At 52.1% G+C, this 19,718-nt stretch overlaps 1 protein-coding gene and 1 long non-coding RNA gene across 2 annotated transcripts in view; one reads left to right on the forward strand and one right to left on the reverse strand.

The window, feature by feature from the left end:
• Positions 1-306: 306 nt before the first annotated feature.
• On the reverse strand, positions 307-15,210 carry LOC123456355. Its single transcript, XR_006634488.1, has 4 exons — positions 15,134-15,210; positions 14,759-14,810; positions 6,478-6,577; positions 307-607 (listed from the first exon to the last, which is right to left on the reverse strand). It is a non-coding gene; the product is annotated as an uncharacterized LOC123456355 (long non-coding RNA).
• Positions 15,211-15,698: 488 nt separating this feature from the next.
• The window catches only part of Cacna1a (calcium voltage-gated channel subunit alpha1 A), a 256,875-nt gene continuing 252,855 nt past the window's right edge, over positions 15,699-19,718 (forward strand). Inside the window, 1 exon segment of the mRNA XM_045139418.1 lies at positions 15,699-16,048. Within this exon segment, the coding sequence (XP_044995353.1) occupies positions 15,699-16,048 (350 nt within the window).

Genomic DNA, 19,718 nt, shown 5'->3' on the forward strand with positions numbered 1-19,718 from the left:
CCAGAAGCATCCACCACCTTGAGCATTGAACCTGGGTCCTTTGGCTCTGCAGGCAAGTGCCTTAACCACTAAGCCATCTCTCCAGCCCCCCATGACTTTTTTTTTTTTTTTTTTGACAACACTCTTGTGAGAGTTAAGGGTGGTAGGGGTCCTATGAGACCTACCTTAACTTCAAGGGTAGTGACCTCCCACTAAGCTCTGCCTCTTAAAGGCCCACCACCTCCCAACACTGGCCCCTCGCCCGCAGATCAGGGGACCAACTCAACTCCACCGAAACCATAGCACAGGCCACCTGGAAGCAGATCCGACATCGGGGAGTGACGCGCAGAAGCCGCACTGTGTTGACAACTCGGAAGCCTCTGTGGGTTTTAGGCGACAGAAGCTGTGTTCTCACTTCTCCAATGTGTCCCTCCGAGTCAAGAGGAGTCTCTGCTCGTGGCATTTCCAAGCAGAGCCAGTCGGAAGGAGCCTCACCATCTGGCGCCGTCGCTGGCTCCCGCGGAGCGCTGGCTGCCCAACTGAGCTTTCTGGGGGGGCTGGGGAGCTGGCGCCACCCTAAATACACTGGTTGTGCACGTGTGATGGCCAGAGTTCAGATCCCCCGCACCTATGGAAAGAGAGACTGATAAGGCACGGCAGAGATGGTTTAGCGGTTAAGGTGCTTGCCTGCAGAGTCTTAAAAACCCAGGTTCGATTCCCCAGGACCCATGTCAGCCAGGTGCGCAGCTCACGGAGATCATCCTACCACTGCCTCCTCCTGAGTGCTAGGGTTAACGGCGTGTGCCACCATGCCCAGCTCTCCCTCTCTTTCTCACTCTTTTTATTTGAGAGAGAGAGAGAGAGAGAGAGAGAGAGAGAGAGAGAGAGAGAGAGAAAGAGAAATGGCACACCCGGGCCTCAGCCACTGCAATCAAACTGCAGACACTTGTGCCACCTAGTGGGCATGTGCAACCTGTACTTGCCTCACTTTGTGTGTCTGGCTTGTATGGGATCTGGGGAGTCAAACATGGGTCCTTAGGCTTCACAAGTAAGCGCCTTGACTGCTAAGCCTTCTCCAGCCCTCAAACAATTTATTTGAGAAAGAGGCAGAGAGAGAGAGAGAGAGAGAGGGAGGGAGGGAGGGAGAGAGAGGGAAAATGAGAATGAGTATGGGCACGTCAGGACCTGCAGCCACTGCAAATAAACCCTAGACTCATGCGCCACCTTGTGCCTCTGGCTTACGTGGGTCCTGGAGAATTGAACTTGGATCTTTGGCTTTATAGGCAAGTGCCTTAACTGCTAAGCCATCTCTCCAGCTCACTAGGTTGTTTGGTTTTTGCTGTTTTGTTTTTTGTTCGCCCTTTCCCTCTTTCTCACACCTGTCCTTCCCTCTTATACCTTCCTCCTCTCTGCTGTCATAGCCCAGATGTTGTTTTGTTCTTCCTTTTCTTTCTTTCTTTCTTTCTTTCTTTCTTTCTTTCTTTCTTTCTTTCTTTCTTTCTTTCTTTCTTTCCCTCTCTCTCTCTCTCTCTTTCTTTCTTTCTTTTTTGGTTTTTCGAGGTAGGGTCTCACTCTAGCCCAGGCTGACCTGGAATTCACTATGTAGTCTCAGGGTGGCCTTGAACTCACGGAGATCCACCTACCTCTGCCTCCCGAGTGCTGGGATTAAAGGCATGCACCACCACGCCGGGCCTGACTTTCCTTTTCTCATCACTCACCCAGCATAATTTCCTGTACCCCCACTCAGGTTCTCTCGTGTACATGCATACAAACATTACACGTTAGGCTCTGCACAGGAGAGAGAACGAACATGTGATTTCTGTCCTAGGTTACCACGTTTAGCACAATTCTTCTAGCTCTACCACTTCTGGGCATATACCCTAAGGACTCTACACTCTATTTCAGAGTTACTTGCTTATCCATGTTTTGTGCTGCTCTGTTCACAGTAGCTAGGAAATGGAGTCAGCCTAGATATCCCTCAGCTGATGAATGGATAATGACGACGTGATACATTTACACAGTGGAGCCTTATTCAGCTCTAAAGAGAAATAAAATCATGAAATCTGCAGGCCATAGTTTCTTCCCATAGTGACTATAAGCAGTCTTTCATGTGCCTCACAATACAAACACAGAGTCTTCCCTGGGTTTATGATGGAGAGATAGGGGAAGACGTCAGGCTGCGATGGGGATGTACGGGGCCTGGAAGATGAAGGGGAAACCGTCCGCTGCTGCAGTGGAGGTTCAGGGTCATGCTGAGAGCTCTGCACAGCATCCAGGGAGGTGCTTTTCCAGTATTCCTCTCCTTTCCCCTCTCCTCCCCTCCCCTCCCCTCCTCTCCTCTCTTTTCCCCTCCTCACTTCTCCCCTCCCTTCCCCTTCCTTCCCCTCCTCTCCCCTCTTCTCCTCTCCCTTCCCTTCCCCTCCCCTCCCCTCCCCTCCTCTCCTCCTTTCCCCCCTCCCCTCCTCACTTCTCCCCTCCCCTCCCCTTTTCTCCTCTCCCTTCCCTTCCCCTCCCCTCCCCTCCCCTCCTCTCTTTTCCCCTCCCCTCCTCACTTCTTCCCTCCCCTCCCCTCCCTTCTCCTTCCTTCCCCTCCCCTCCCTTCCCCTTCCCATTCCTCCTCCTCCTCTCCCCTCCCTCCCCTCCTCCCTCCTCCCCTCCTGGCTCCTCCCCTCCCTTCCTTTACCCTCCCTTCCCCTCCCCTCCTCTTCTCTCTGGCATTCGGCTGGGCACTCTTCCTGCTACTTAAAGCTCCAAGGCACACCCGGTGTGTTTTGCAGCCTCTTTGCTGGCTTTTGGGGGGGGGTGAGCGCCTGTTTAGCAGCTTCTGTGGCCTCTGGCCTGTACTGTGACACATTGTATTGGATCCGTTTGGAGCAAATAATATCGCCCTGAAACTGGGAAATGAAAAGAGTGGCTAAAAGGATTAAGTTAATTAACAATGTGGCAGCAAAGAGCCAAATGATCACTTAAAACGGGTGACGTGGGTGGCTGTCCGGGTGGAGGCGGCAGCGGAGGAAGTTATGTCTCGTCATTTGTGTCTTTGGCGTCGTCGTTTGACTCCTGTTACCTCGAGGCTTTCTTTCCCACCAACCTGTCTGGCTCGGTTCTCTGCGGCGCTGAGAACCCTGCCGCCCTGTGTTCATTCAACCCCAAGGGCCGGGGGCTTCAGGTCTGTGCCTGGCAGGTCCCCAGTAAAGCGACGGCGCCTCGTGCACACAGAACTTTTGTTGCCCTCTCTATAACTTCTTTTCTTCAAAAAAAATTTTTTTTTGTATTTTTTTTTAAGAGAGAGAGAGAGAGAGAGAGAGAGAGAGAGAGAGAGAGTGGTGGGGGGAATAAGGATTGGCATACCAGGGCCTCCAGCCACTGTAATGGAACTCCAGATGCTTGCACCATCTTGTGGGTATGTGTGACTTTGCGTGTTTGTGTCACCTTGTGCATCTGGCTTACATGGGATCTGGAGAGTCAAACATGGGTCCTTAGGCTTTGCGTGCAAGAGACTTAACTGCTAAGCCATTTCTCCAGCCCCTCTTTTCTTTCTTTCTTTGTTTCTCTCCCTTCCTCCCTTCCTTCCTTCCTTCCTTTCTTTCCTTCCTTCCTTCCTTCTTTTTCTTCTTTTTTGGTTTTTTTTTTTTTGAGGTAGGGTCTCACTCTAGCCCAGGCTGACCTGGAATTCATTATGTAGTCTCAGGGTGGCCTCAAACTTTCAGCCATCCTCCTACCTCTGCCTTCCAAGTGCTGGGATTAAAGGTGTGCACCACCACACCCGGTTTTCTTTTCTTTTTAAAATATTTTATCTTATTTATTTACTTATGAGAGAGAGAGACAGACAGACAGACAGAGAGACAGAGAGAGAGGGGAGATAGAGTGGGCATGCCAGGGCCTCTAGCCACTGCAGACAAACTCCAGATGCATATGCCACCTTGTGCATCTGGCTTATGTGGGTTCTGGGGAATCAAACCTGAGTCCTTAGGCTTTGCAGGCAAGCGCCTTAGCCACTAAGCCACCTCTCTAGCCCAACTTCTTTTCTTGAGATTTTAGTCATACCAAAAAGTTGTTTAAATAGCCCAGTGGGGCTGGAGAGATGGCTTAGCGGTTAAGCGCTTGCCTGTGAAGCCTAAGGACCCTGGTTCAAGGCTCGGTTCCCCAGGTCCCACGTTAGCCAGATGCACAGGGGGGTGCACGCGTCTGGAGTTCGTTTGCAGAGGCTGGAAGCCCTGGCGCGCCCATTCTCTCTCTCCCTCTATCTTTCTTTCTCTCTGTGTCTGTCGCTCTCAAATAAATAAATAAATAAATAAATTAATTAATTAAATAGCCCAATGAATTCTGGTGTAAGGGTTTTGCCCAGTTTCCTCAAATGTTAGCTCTTCTTTTTTTTTTTTTTAAAATTATTTTAATTTTAATTAATTTGACAGAGAAAGAGGGAGAGAGAATGGGTGGTCCAGGGCCTCCAGCCACTCCAGATGTGTGCAACCCCTTTGTGCTTCTGGCCAATGTGGATCCTGGGGTATCGAACCTAGGGCCTTTGGCTTTGTAGGGAAACACCTAAATGGCTAAGCCATCCCTCCAGCCCGCTCTCTCTCTTTTTTTTTTTTTAAACCACCTACAGCTATTCTTTCATTCTCTTCCATCTTTGCTCTCCTCTCCTTCTTCCTACCTCCTCTTGAGCCACTGAGAATCATCCTTTAACCTTATAAAACTCAGTGTCTTTCCTGGAACTAAGGACTCTTTCAGACCAGCACAACAAGACCAGGAAATGAACACTAACGTACGATGATTATCCCAACTTCAGGTCTCAATCCGATGTCACAACAACTGTTCCAACGTGATGTCCCTTCGTTGCAAAGTAAGATTCTGACTCTCTTGTCACATCCAATCTGACCAATCCTTCCATCTTTAGGGTATGCAGCACACCCCATCATCCAACCATGCTTGTGAGCAAGTTATTCAAATCATGAACTTTGGGCAGGAAGTCCCCAGAGGGGAGCTGGTTGTCCTTCTCTATAAATCATTGCAGAAGGCATGTGGATTGCCATGTTACTGTGATAATTTGGGTCCCTTGTTTGTCTGCCTGGGAGCTACATTATAAAGTTCCTACTTTATCCACAAATGCTGACAAGTGTCAGGCTGCACACATAGCCCAGGTAGGAGGCTAATCATGTGGCTCAGTGGTAGAGCTCCTGCCTAGAATACACAGTGAGGGGTTGGTGGTGTGGCTCAGTGGTAGAGCCCCTGCCTAGAATCCCCCAGTGAGGGGCTGGGGGCGTGGCTCAGTGGTAGAGCTCCTGCCTAGAATCCATAGTGAGGGGCTGGGGGTGTGGCTCAGTGGTAGAGCCCCTGCCTAGAATCCCCCAGTGAGGGGCTGGGGTGTGGCTCAGTGGTAGAGCTCCTGCCTCGAATCCGCAGTGAGGGGCTGGGGCGTGGCTCAGTGGTAGATCTGCCTACAATCCACAGTGAGGGGCTGGGGCGTGGCTCAGTGGTAGAGCTTCTGTCTAGAATGCACAGTGAGGGGCTGGGGGCATGGCTCAGTGGTAGAGCTCCTGCCTAGAATTCCCAGTGAGGGGCTGGGGCGTGGCTCAGTGGTGGAGCTCCTGTCTAGAATCCCTCAGTGAGTGGCTGGAGGCGTGGCTCAGTGGTAGAGCCCCTGCCTAGAATCCCCCAGTGAGGGGCTGGGGGCGTGGCTCAGTGGTAGAACTCCTGCCTAGAATCCCTCAGTGAATGGCTGGGGCGTGGCTCAGTGGTAGAGCTCCTGCCTAGAAATCCACAGTGACCTGGGACTGACTCTGTAACCCAGGCTGCTCAAACTCCTGGCATTCCTCCTCCCTTCGCCTCCTGACTGTTGGGATTACAAGCAGGAGCTAACACAGCAGGCTTTGATCTGTCATTTGAGATGGAGTGGGGAGGGGTCTCACTCTGTAGCCCAGGTTGAAATTGAGCTCATTGCATTAGGCCAGGCTGGCCTCCAACTCACAGCAACCCTCTTGTCTTGCTAGAGTGAGACCCTGTCTCCAAAAAGTTAAAAAAGTCAAAAATTAAAAAGCAAAGAAATGAAAAAGAATTAATTAGTTAGGGCTGCGGAAATGGCTTAGCAGTTAAGGCATTTGTCTGCAAAGACTAAGGACCCTGGTTCGATTCCCCAGGACCCCACACAAGCCAGATGCACAAGGGGGTGTAAGCGTCTGGAGTTCATTTGCAGTGGCCAGAGGCCTTGGCGTGCCCATTCTCTCTCTCTCTCTCTCTGCCTCTTCCTTGCTCTCTCTCTCTCAAATAAATAAATAAAATATTTTAAAAAATAATTAAAAACTTAAAAATCAGTTTAAAAATGTCAAAGAGTTCAAAGACACTTTCAATGGTTAAAGGTGGTATATCACAAACAATGAAATTAGAACACAGCACTGGATAATGATTTAAAGAACAAAATGTACGCGAACACATATGTGTACGTGATCTGGAATGAATGAGTGAGTGAATGAATGACAAGAGGTGGCCTCTCCTTACCATGGAAGGCAGGAGTGCGGCGTGTCAGGATGTGGTGAGCCTGTGGTAGCGCTCTGTTCTGTCCCCTGCAGCCACGCCAGGTGTTTGAGCGAGCCCATCCCTAGAGTAAGAAACGGGCAGAGAAAGCCTCAGTGCTAAGCTTGGGGTCTGAGAATCTGATCCATGCTGAGCGTGGGGTCCCGCATCTCACCTCTGCACTTGGGAGGCTGAGGCAGGAGGATCATCAATTTGCCGCCAGCCTGGGATACATGTGTGCCAGTGTCTCAAAAGCAAATGGAGGGCTGGAGAGATGGCTTAGCGGTTAAGCGCTTGCCTGTGAAGCCTAAGGACCCCGGTTCGAGGCTCGGTTCCCCAGGTCCCACGTTAGCCAGATGCACAAGGGGGAGCACGCGTCTGGAGTTCGTGTGCAGAGGCTGGAAGCCCTGGCGCGCCCATTCTCTCTCTCTCCCTCTATCTGTCTTTCTCTTTGTGTCTGTCGCTCTCAACAAAAAAAAAAAGCAAATGGATCAACCAACCCACTAGGGAGGGTGAGGTCGTGGCTGGGGTGGAGCACTTACTGAACATGAGTCCTACTCCATGGCCAGAGCCTCACCCCACTCCCCAGCACCTCAAAAAACAAGCAAGGAAGCAGACTCAGGCTATGTATGTCACAGGAAGTCATTTTATCAAAGGTGTATGAAAACTCTCTTGTATTCTCTGGTGTGCATTTTTTTTAGGTAGGCCCTCACTCTAGCCCAGGTTGACCTGGAATTCACTATGTGGTCTCAGGCTGGCCTCGAACTCACGGTGACCCACCTACCTCTGCCTCCCAAGTGCTGGGGATTAAAGGTGTGCACCACCATGCCCGGCTCTCTCTTGTATTCTCTTTGTAAACTTTCTAGAACTCTAAAACTACTCCAAAATTAAAAAAAAAAAAATTAAAAGCAGCTGGGCATGGTGGTGCACACCTTTAATCCTAGCACTCGGGAGGTAGAGGATCATTGTGAGGTCAAGGTCACCGTGAGACTACATTGTGAATTCTAGAATTGGGATAGAGCGAGACCCTATTTCAAAAGAAACATCGACAATGAATGTATCTAAGTCAACGATGGGCACTGATTTAGTTTATTGTCTCTCTTGATCAGTCAACCAATCAATCAATCAATCTCTCTCTCTCTCCTTCCCTTTCTCCCTTCCTTCTTGGTTCTGAGGATGAACCCAGACTTCCACACATGCTCCAAACTCTCTGTTCACCACCAATTCTCAGGGTCTCACCTGCCAGCCAGGTGTGCTCAGTAATCACCTGCTTGACCTCAATTCTTTTTTTTTTTAAATTTAATTTAGCCGGGCGTGGTGGCGCACGCCTTTAATCCCAGCACTCGGGAGGCAGAGGTAGGAGGATCGCCATGAGTTTAAGGCCACCCTGAGACTACAGAGTTAATTCCAGGTCAGCCTGGACCAGAGTGAGACCCTACCTCGAAAAACAAAACAAAACAAAACAAAACAAAAATTTAATTTTTATTTAAAAAAATATTTTATTTTTTTAAAATTTTTATTAACATTTTCCATGATTATAAAAAAAAATCCCATGGTAATACCCTCCCTCCCCCCCCCACTTTCCCCTTTGAAATTCCATTCACCATCATATTACCTCCCCATCTCAATCATTGTTGACCTCAATTCTTAAAGCAGCCTGTAGGGAGTGGAGTCTTGGCTCCCTTTTAGGAAAGGAAGCTGAGCTTCAAAGAAACATGGCACCTCTCCAGAGATACACACAGGGAAGCGCCAGAGCTGGGATTTGAACTCGGGTTTGTGTCCGGAATTTACTTTGCCCCATTTGCCTTCTGAAGTTTGCAGGTCCATGTGTTACCACATAATGTCATGCCTGGAGTGATAGCCACATTTGCCTTTATTGATTTTTTTAAAAAAATATTTTATTTATTTATTTATTGGGGGGGGAGAGAAAGGGCATGGAGGTTCCCCCAGCTTCTGCAAACAAACTCCAGATGCATGTGCCACATTAGACATCTGGCTTATGTGGGTATTGCAGGATCGAATCTGGGTCCTTAGGCTTCGCAGGCAAGTGCCTTCGTTGCTTAGCTATCGCTCCAGCCCTCACTGATTTTTTGAAAAGTGAAAGGCTGAGGATGTTGGAGCAGCCTCCTTGTCAAAGCATGCGTAGGGAATTCCCACAAAGCGCCAAGAGAGGAGCCAGATGTGGTGGTGCACAGCACATGGGAGGCTGAGGCAGGAGGATCACTGTGAGTACAAAGCCAGCCTGGGCTACAGAGTGAGTTCCAGGTCAGCCTGGGCTAGAGGGAGATCCTACTTCAAAAAACAAACAAACAAACAAACAAACAAACGTCATGAGAAATGGGTTGCCTGAGCCCTGGTCCAGGAGACTGGCAAGCACTTCTTTTTTAAAAAATATTTTATTTTTTATTTACTTACTTAGAGAGCGAGATAAATAGGCAGAGAAAGAGAGACAGAAAGAGAGAGAGAATGGGCGCGCCAGGGCCTCCAGCTACTGCAGATGAACTCCAGATGCATGCGTCCCTTTGTGCATCTGGCTAATGTGGGTCCTGGGGAACCGAGCCTCGAACCGGGGTCCTTAGGCTTCACAGGCAAGCGCTTAACGGCTAAGCCATCTCTCCAGCCTCATTTTTTTCTTTTAAAAATATGCAGTTATTTCTTTGAGAGAGAAAGAGGGAGAAAGAGAGAGGGAGAGAATGGGCGCACTCCAGCCACTGCAGTCGAACTCCAGATGCATGCGCCACTTTGTACATTTGGCTTACGTGGGTCTTGGGGAATCAAACTGAGGTCCTTTAGCTTTGCAGGCAAACGCCTTAACCGCTGAGCCATCTCTTCAGCCCCATTCCCCCCTGCCCAACGTTATTACACTACATTGTGCTCCATTCACAGAGTCAGGGGGGTCAAGGGGTCTCTGTGTCAGGGACGAGGGCCCGCAACCATCCGCCTCGTTTTTTTTTTTTTTTTTTTTTTTTGTTATTTTTGTTTATTTATTTGACAGAGACAGAGAGGGACAGAAAGAGGCAGATAGGGAGAGGGAGAGAGAATGGGCGCGCCAGGGCCTCCAGCCACTGCAAACGAACTCCAGACGCGTGCGCCCCCTTGTGCATCTGGCTAACGTGGGTCCTGGGGAGTCGAGCCTCGAACCGGGGTCCTTAGGCTTCACAGGCAAGCGCTTAACTGCTAAGCCATCTCTCCAGCCCCCATCCGCCTCTTTTTGAGACAGTTTCCCTCAGTGGCCTGCAGCTCACCAACTAGGCTGCGCTGGGTGGACAGCCTCCTCCCAGGGCTGTGCGCCTCCGCAGCCAGCATTTACCCGGGCTCTGGGGAGCAAACTCGGTTGGTCCGGTCCTCATGCTGGTGGGACAAACATTTTTTTTTTTTTAAAGTTATTTATTTATTTATTTATTTATTTGAGAGTGACAGACACAGAGAGAAAGACAGATAGAGGGAGAGAGAGAGAATGGGCGCGCCAGGGCTTCCAGCCTCTGCAAACGAACTCCAGACGCGTGCGCCCCCTTGTGCATCTGGCTAACGTGGGACCTGGGAAACCGAGCCTCGAACCGGGGTCCTTAGGCTTCACAGGCAAGCGCTTAACCGCTAAGCCATCTCTCCAGCCCGGGACAAACATTTTACTGATTGACAGAGCGGAGTGTCTCCCCAGGCCTGTGTGAGGTTTTTCTTTCCCTTCCTTTTTTTTTTTTTTTTTTTTTTTTTTTTTGAGGTAGGGTCTCACTCTAGCCCAGGCTGACATGAAATTCACTCTGTAGTCTCAGGGTGGTCTCGAACTCACAGCGATCCACATACCTCTGCCTCCCGAGTGCTGGGATTAAAGGCGTGCACCACCATGCCCAGCTTTCTTTTCTTTTTCTTTTTTTGGTTTTCGAGGTAGGGTCTCGCTCTAGCTCAGGCTGACCTGGAATTCACTATGTAGTCTCAGGGTGGCCTCGAACTCACAGCGATCCTCCTACCTCTGCCTCCCGAGTGCTGGGATTAAAGGCGTGCGCCACCACCCCCGGCTCTCCTTCTCTCCATCCCTCCCTTCTTTCCTTCCTTCCCTCCTTCCTCTCTCCTTCCTTCCCTCCTTCCTCTCTGTTTATCCTTCCTCCCTCCCTTCCTCTCTCCCTCTTTTCCTTCCTTCCTCTCTCTCCTTCCTTCCTTCTCTCCCTCCCTTCTTTCCTTCCGCTCTCTCTCCTCCCTCCCTCCCTCTCTCATGTGTGCATATTCACGTGGGTGTGGCGATATGGTTGCATGCGTGTGTGTAAGCACGAGGAGGCTGACACTTGGATGTCTTCCTTCATTACTCTCTGCTTTGTTTCCCGAGTCAGGGCCTCTCACGGGAACCCAGAGCTTAGCAATCAATTCACCTGGTCAGTTTGCACTGGGACCCTCTGCCTCCCAAGCATTAGGGTTACAGAAGGCTGCCACATCCACTTGGCGTGCACATGGGTTCTGGGACCTTCAGGCTGGCACAGCTATCACTTGACCCACAGAATCAGCTCTTCAGACCCCGAGTGAGCTTTTTTTTTTTTTTTTTTAAATTAATTAATTAATTTATTTTTTTGGTTTTTCGAGGTAGGGTCTCACTCTGGTCCAGGCTGACCTGGAATTAACTCTGTAGTCTCAGGGTGGCTTCGAACTCATGGCAATCCTCCTACCTCTGCCTCCCGAGTGCTGGGATTAAAGGCGTGCACCACCATGCCCGGCTTAATTTTAATTTTTATTAATTTTGGAGACAGAGAGAAAGAGGGAAAGAGTGAGACAGAGAGGGGGGGGGAAAGAGAGAGAGAGAGAGAGAGAGAGAGAGAGAGAGAGAGAGAGAGAGAGAGAATGGGCGCACCAGGGCTTTTCAGCCACTGTGAATGAACTCCAGACACATGCGCCCCCTTGTGCATCTGGCTTATGTAGGTCCTGGGGAATTGAACCTGGATCCTTTGGCTTTGCAGGCAAGCGCCTTAACTGCTAAGCCATCTCTCTAGCTCCCTTGGTTTGTTTGGTTTTTGCTTTTTCAGGTAAGGTCTCGCTCTAATCCAGGCTGACCTGGAATTCACTATGTAGTCTCAGAGCAGCCTGGAACTCACAGTGATCCTCCACCTCTGCCTCTCAAGTGCTGGGATTAAAGTCGTGTGCCACCATGCCTGGCTTCAGGTTGCTTTTTAAATATATTTTAAAATATTTTAGTTTATTTATTTATTTGAGAGTTGGGAGCAGATAAGAGAGAGAATGGGCACGCCAGGGCCCTCAGCCACTGCAAGCGAACTCCAGACACATGTGCCATCTTGTACATCTGGCTTACGTGGGTCCTGGGGAATCGAACCTGGGTCCTTTGGCTTTGCAGGCAAGCACCCTTAACTGCTAAGCCATCCCTCCAGCCCTTTTATTTGGCCTATCTTTTAAGAACTTAACAAAACTTTGAATGTGCCCTAAATAATCTCCCAAGGTACAGAATTGAGAGACGTATCATTCTGGAATGTTCCAAATGAACTGGAAACTTTCTCTCTCTCTCTCTCTCTCTCTCCTCTGTGTGTGTGTAAAGAAGGAAGCTAAACTGGCTTCAATCACCTAAGGCTATAGAATGATGTCTCTTTTCTCCTCTTCTCCCTCCTTCCCTTCTTGCAGTCTGTATATGCTTTGTGAAAATTCATACCACATCAAATGCTGGGCCAATAGGCACGCATCTATGGAAACCAATTCAGGGTACATTTGCTTCCAAAGATAGTTTGATACCTTAGAAACTTGAAGATATGAATTCCCACATGGACCCCCCCCCACACACACGCTGGCCCCCTCCATGTCATTCCTTATAGGTGGGCCCACTCACGTGTCCCCAGAACGTTCCAGCCCCAGCGTGGACACAGCCCAGAGGCACATCAGCAGGATCATGAATAAGCAACGATTATTCCATGAAATACTATACGGCAAGGAAAAGGAACCCATAGGTGACAAGTGAGTCTTAAGAGGCAAAATGTTGACCCTAAGAAAGCAGACCTTGTAGAGTAAAGCTTCCGTTCACATAAAAGACAAGCCTAGGAGGAAATGGCTTAGCCGTTAAGGCGTTTGCCCGTAAAGCCTAAGGACCCTGGTTTGGTTCCCCGGGACCCGCGTAAGCCAGATGCACAAGGGTGCTCATGCATCTGGAGTGCGTTTGAGTGGCTGGAGGCCTTGGGGTGCCCCTTCTCTCTCTCTCTCTCTTTCTCTCTCTGTCCCTCTTCCTCTCTCTCAAATAAATAAACGAAATATTTTAAAAAAAGAAAAGCCCAGCTCTGTGGCTTAGGGCTGTGTATCCAGATCCTAGGACTCCAAAGCAACACGGTCGCACCAGGGTCTGGTGTGAGCTGCTCTTGGGGTGGGTGGAAGGCGCTGTGTAGGAGGCTTATGGTTATTTTTTAAAAATATTTTATACTTATTTATTTGACAGAGAAAGAGGGAAGGGGGAGGGAAGAGAGAATGGGCGCGCCAGGACCTCCAGCCGCCACGCATGTGCCCCTTTGTGCATCTGGCTTCACGTGGGTCCTGGAGAATCGAACTTGGGTCCTTTGGCTTTGCAGGCAAACGCCTTAACCACTAAGCCATCCCTCCAGCCCGGGCTTGTTCTTCTTCTTCCTCTTTTTTTTTTGATTTTTATTTATTTATTTATTTATTTATTTATTTATTTATTTATTTATTTATTTATTTATTTATTTATTTATTTATTTATTTGAGAGCGACAGACACAGAGAGAAAGACAGATAGAGGGAGAGAGAGAGAATGGGCGCGCCAGGGCTTCCAGCCTCTGCAAACGAACTCCAGACGCGTGCGCCCCCTTGTGCATCTGGCTACCGTGGGACCTGGGGAACCGAGCCTCGAACCGGGGTCCTTCAGCTTCACAGGCAAGCGCTTAACCGCTAAGCCATCTCTCCAGCCCTTATTTTTATTTTTTAAATCTAGTGGTGCTCTCTTTGTGGCTCATTTCACAGCCACTCCTCAACCTGTTCATGTATGGTTTATGCATTCCCCCCGCCCCCCCCCCACCCCGCGTTGTGTTTATGAATTTCCCACTAGAGAAAAGAGGGGTTGTGTTGGGATAATAAACGTGGTTCTGGAGAATTCAAAGCCATGCATAGGTCACTCCTGTCCCTCGGGGGAAACCTTGTCTGTCCCCCCTCTCGCTCCTCCTCTACCTAGGACCTTGGTGAGAGATTTGATCCCTTGCCACCAGCCGAAGTCTACAAGGCAACTCCTCCTCCCCCATCACACCTGCAAACTTACACGAAGTGCCCAGCCATGCAGCCACCGGCCCGTAGGTGACCACAAGGTTCACTGGAAATAATAATAATAATAATAATTATTTTTCTGCACAGACCACACAGGCCAGCTGCACCTCTCTGAAGACACGCACAAGGCCATTCTCCTTCGCTCTCCCTGGGGTCTGTCTGGCAGAGCCGCGGGGGGCGCGTCCGGTGGTTGGCAAGGCCTCCTTGCCCAGGCCGGAGGACGGGGCGCGGGGAGGGTGGGGGGGGCGGCATCCGCACGCCTGGGCAGCGCCTCGGCCATCGGTCACGGGCCACCCACCTCTCCGGGAGTTCCAGGGTGCGGGAGGAGCCTGCGGGTGCTCGGGACCCCGGGCACCCTCCGTCCCCACCCCACGCACGCACCCCTGCACCCCAGGTTTATTTTAGCTAACCCAGAGGAGGCGTGGAGGGGGTGGGGCGGGGAAAGTGCCTGGCTCTGCCGCATCTCAGGCGGCTTCGGGGCGGCGCAGACCTCTCCCTCCCCCTCTCCCCTCCGGTTGGGATTTTCAAGATTTCGGGGCTGCAGTGGAACACCCCCACCTGCCCCCCCCCACCCCCCGACCAGATGAGGCTCGGCTGAGCGCGACGTGCTGCGCGCGCACACACACTCACACGCTTCCGTGCGCACAAGAGGTGATTCAGGAATAAAATTAAAAAAAAAAAAAAATCCAACCAAACCCGGGTCCTGGATGCCTGCAGACTCCTTAGCCCGCCCCCCCACTCTGTCCCCCATTTCTTCCTGCACCGTCTTCATGTATGTGTGTGTGTGTGTGTGTGTGTGTGTGTGTGTGTACAGCTTTTTTCCAGCATTTTTTTTTTCCAGGTCTTGGAAAGTCAGGAACACATGCAATGGATTTTTTTTTTTTTTTTTGGCTATCCTTCCTCTAGCTAAGACCTGGTTTTGAATTTTTTTTTTTTTTTTTCTTCCGAGGTAGGATCTCGCTCTAGCTCAGGCTGACCTGGAATTCACTATGTAAGTCTCAGGCTGGCCTCGAACTCACCGCTTATCCGAGCGCTGCGATTTAAAGGCGTTGTGTGCGCCACCACGCCCGGCTGCAAAAAATAAAAATAAAATAAAAAAATCATTACAATTTATTTTAAGTGGGCCGAGCGCGCACCCCCCCCTTTTTTTTTTTTTTTTTTTTTTTTGCAAGGGCCCAGGCTGACCCGTTCCTCTCAGGACTCCGAAGCAACCATTGCGCCCTCCCCCATCTCCCTAGCCCTCCACTTAGAGGAGGGTGGGTGGGTGGGGGTGAGAGGGTGCATCCTTTGCAAATAGTTTCGCGTCTTCCAAAGGGGGTGTGCGTTGGAGCATTCTGATTTTATATATATATATATATTTTTTTTTTCTTTTTTAAAGAAAGAAAAAAAAATACCCCTTCTGGAGTGGGTGGACTGGGATAGCCTGGATCCCTTCCGCGGGTTATTTTCGCTCGCTGCGCGCTCCCCTCCTCTCCCTCGCCTTCCCCATCCCCCCCCACCACCCGCCCCACCGCGGCCGCGCCCCGCCCCCGCGCCCTCCCGCGCGCTCCTCCTGCTCCTCCTCCTCTTCCTCCTCCTCCTCCTCCTCCTCCTCTTCCTTTCTCTCCCCGGGGTCAGCCTTGGCAAAGATGCCCCGAGCCGCGGCGCCCCCGGGTCCGGCCCGACCCTCGTCCCGGTGAGCGGTCCCCCGGAGCGCCGGCGCCCGATGGGCTGGGCCGTGGAGCGTCTGCTCCGGGGCAGGTGCGGCCGCCGAGCTCAGAGTCCGGCCCGCGGCGGCGTCGGCTTCGGCCCCGGCGGCGGCGGCGGCGGCGGCGGCGGCGGCCGCAGCATCTTCCGCATCGCTCACCGCCGCAGCAGCAGCAGCAGCATCAGCATCAGCAGCATCAGCAGCATCAGCATCAGCGGCGGCGGCGGCGGCGGCGGCAGCAGCGTAACCCGGCGCCTCTTGCTCTTTGCAGGATGGCTCGCTTTGGAGACGAGATGCCGGCGGCCCGTTACGGGGGAGGAGGAGGAGGAGGAGGAGGAGGAGGCTCCGGGGCAACCGCCGCCGCCGCCGCCGCCGGGGTGGTCGTGGGCGCCGGAGGAGGTGGCGGTGCAGGAGCAGGACGCGGAGCCGGCGGCAGCAGGCCGGGCGGGCCGGCGGGAGCCCCGAGGATGTACAAACAGTCCATGGCGCAGAGAGCTCGGACCATGGCCCTCTACAACCCCATCCCGGTCCGCCAAAACTGCTTCACCGTCAACCGCTCCCTGTTCCTCTTCAGTGAGGACAACGTGGTGAGAAAATACGCCAAGAAGATCACCGAATGGCCATATCCTTTTTCATCCCCACCCTCCTCTTCCTCGTCCCTCTGCCCGGCTTGGAGAGAGAGAGAGGGAGAGAGAGAGAGAGAGAGACCCAGGGGCTGATGGGAGTTGGGGGGCTTTTGTTCCCCCCCCCAAAAAAAACACACCCCAGTCCCCAAGCTGGCTGGCGGGACTGCGGAGCCTCCAGGACTGGGTTTTTGGTGGAGGTTTGGGGGGGGGTACTGCTTGGTGGGAAGTGAAGGGGACCCTTCGCTAGGGTCCCAGAATTCAAGGAGGCCTGGGTCCTGCGGTGGTTGCTGGAGAGGGGGTGGTGGTGGGGGACATCTCTGGGTTTGATTGCCCCCGCTGGGGCCTGGGCTGGGCCAGGGCCAAGGGCCTGGGTGCTTCTGGCCACCGAGGACAAAATGCATAGGAGTGTGGGGCTGGGTTTTGGGTTTGGGTTTTTTTCTCCACCTTTTAAATCACCCCCGAAATTGGGCTGCCGGACCTGTCCACCCTCGCCGTCCCCCAAGGTGGGAGCAGGAACTTGCTCAGGGGCACGGGGTGCTTGGCGGTCTCCCACCAGGGCCAAGAGCCCCAGGGTAGAGAGAGAGAGAGGCCTTTCCACGGAGAAGATAGTCCGGGCCACAGCCAGTTCCTCACGGTGGTGGGCTGAGCTGGGGACGGTCCTGTCTACTTTTGAGGGAATGATTTTCAGGTACCATTTTCTTCAGTAACTGGTCAGAGCTCCCATCATCTTGTGGGGTGTTTAAGAAACGGATCGCGCCTTGCCTGTTTGGGCCTGCCGGCCTGGAAAGACCCAGTGTGGGGAGAGAGAGAGAGAGAGAAAGAGGGGGAGAGAGAGGGAAGAAGAAAGTGCTTGTCCTTCTGAAGGGGCCCAGGCTAGCTTTGGGTTGGATTCAGTTTCTCCCTCCTCCCCACCCCCAGGGATCTAGCAGGGGCACCAGGAGAGAATTAGTCTCTGTATGGACACCCTGGGCAGGTAAATGCTGTGTTTGTTTATTTATAAATGCGAGATCTGGAGGAAGATCTGGCTTTCCTCGTTCAGATGCTGTTCCAACACATCCGCCCCTGCACCCCGTACCCTGGGTTCTTGGACTCCTTGCTTGTCATAAGCCTGGGACAGGTCCCTGGAGATGCAGGCTGTGAGGGTGATATGGAGCCAGACTTGGTCCCCCCCCCATCTAACCCTAACCCAGATTCCAAGTCGGTGTGTGTGTGTGTGGGGGGGGACACACCCTGTTCCCCAGGTTGGCTGGCCACCTTGCCATGCCCAATGGTGCCGCTGGCCACTGAAGCTTCCTTTCTAGCCAGCTGCCCTCAGATGAAGTGAATCCGTTCTGTGGGTCCCAGGGGCTGGGTGAGCGGTCTGCTGGGCCCTTTTTTGTGGTATGGTTTTGAGGGTTGTATCTTAGTTAAGGCCGGGCTGTCTGGAGCCTTGGAGTTGGTGTTTTTAGGAGCCCGGTGATGGGTGCGTTTGCTTTTGGGGCCTCCACAGTGTTGGCTTGTGGGGGGATGACATGATTCCAGGAAACATGAGATTTTGGAGTGTGAACGGTGTTCTTGGAGGATGGTGACAATGAAGACACAACCTAAGTCCTTTTTTTGGGGGGGGAAGGTGTACCCCTAACCATGATACTGTTTCCACTGATGCTCGAGGTGGGAGCCAGAACTCTGACTCCTAAATTCCTCTCTTTGCAAAGGCTGTCTGTGAGGGTTCAAATGTGGCCCCCCACTCCCCAACACCCAGGACCCAGGCTCAGCAGTCACAGTGACTTCAGTGCCCATCACTGGAATGCGTGGTGGGTAAGGGCTTGGATGCGCGCGTGTGGGAAGGGGGGTGGTCAGTGCGAGGGTCCTTTGATGGCTCTAGGCGCTTTTCTGGGGTGTCACTGGGCCGACATGTTTCTGTGTTGAAAATGGCTTTGAAACCTTCCGGAGCCTGGGTTGGATCCTCCTGTTGTCCTCAGCTCACCCCTTTCCTGCCCAAATCCTGCAGCTGGGAGAGGGGGGACAGAGGAGCTGTCAGCGAGGGAGGGGACACCGTGGCCCCTCATGGCAGGAACAGCTGGGCAGAGACGCCCCCCTGCCTCCCCCCCCCCAGCACTGCTTGGCACTTTGCTCTGGCCAGCTTGGCCAAGGCGATTTTTCTTGCTGTGGCTTTGTGATGACCGCGTGCATGCCCCCTCCTCCCTCTCTCTCTCTCTCTCTCTCTAGAGTTTCTGTTCTCATTTTGCCTTGGAGAAAGCAACGCATTACCCATGCCCACTCTAGGAGAGAAAGTTCTCCCAGTCCCAACCCCAGCTTGTCAACCAGCTGGGCCACCCAGCACTGGGCCGCTCCTGGGGGAGAGATGAGGGAGGGACAGATACCCGAGGACGCGTCAGGGAGTGGACAACCACGACGGCACAGGATTCTGAGGTTTTTTTTTCCACTTGTTTGTTTTTGCTTTAAATGCAAATACTGCTGGCAGAATCCGTTGAACAGATAGGAACGCCCAAATACTTACTCTGAACTTTTAGGATAAAGTGTTTTATATATATATATATATATATATATATATATATATATGTATATATATATATATATATATATATATGTATATATATATATAGGTGAGTGCACCAAACTGGGTTTTTTAGTGTCATAACTGCACAAAATGTGCCCAGAGAGAACACACTCAGGTCACCAGGCCCTAGGCCAAGAAACCCACCGTGAGCGTGCCTCTGGGATCCTTCCCACCCCCAAACAAGTCAAGTGGAGCCTGGGACAAGGCCGCGCTGACTTCCCCACCCTCTCATTTCACCCTCTTTGGAGCCTCACAGAAATGGAGTCACCCAGGTCTTTTTTTTTTACCTGCCCCACTTCTTCCACCCATGACTTTGAGGCGCGCTCCTCTCGCTGCAAGCGCTTCCGGCTCATTCCAGCGCTTTGCTTGCTGAGCGACTGTCACGCTCTGTCTGCCCCACTCTGCTGCTGTGTGTGTGTGTGGGGGGGGGGGGTCACTTGAGTATTTTTAGTTGTGCCCTCTGGGACACTCTGGCCCCCACCCCTCCCATCTTCTGGTGAGCTGACCCTCTGTAGGTCTCTTGGATCTATCTATCCCTACGAGCGCATTCACCCTGCCACTTTTTGGTGTGCGTGGAGCGGTAGGAAAGAGGTCTCTCTGCTACCTTGTGATGGAAACGCTTGGGTGCACCTCGAACCCGGTCGCAGGCTCACCGAACCCGAAGTCTGACTTCCAGTTGCCAAGTCCAGCCACGGTTTGCCTGCGCATAGAACCCTGCTTCCCTCTGCGCATGGGACAGTTTGCCGCTGTGATTCCTTCCTTTCCTGATTCCTCCTGTCCTCCCCGCCACCACCACCCAATCCCCCAGTGGCTGGCTCCAGCTTGAGGCCAGCAATGCAAAATGAGAGTTCTTGCGTTCCTAGGTGAGAAAACCCAAACGGCCACCCCGTTCCCTCGGGTGATGCCAAGGCATTGGGTTGCCCTGACCCTCATGCCCCATTGGTTCTGTGTTAGCCTTTGGAAATGTGATTTGACTGTGGCCGAGATGGGCTGCGGTCACCTAGCCCAGAGCCCCGTGCGGCAACGTCCCTTCTTCTTCTGATGGCACCCCCAAGTGCTACTGTAGCCTTTCCAGGCCTTCCTGCGCCACCGCGCCTCCCCCTGAC

The sequence above is a fragment of the Jaculus jaculus genome, chromosome 21 (genome assembly GCF_020740685.1).
Source record: "Jaculus jaculus isolate mJacJac1 chromosome 21, mJacJac1.mat.Y.cur, whole genome shotgun sequence".
NCBI lineage: Eukaryota > Metazoa > Chordata > Mammalia > Rodentia > Dipodidae > Jaculus > Jaculus jaculus.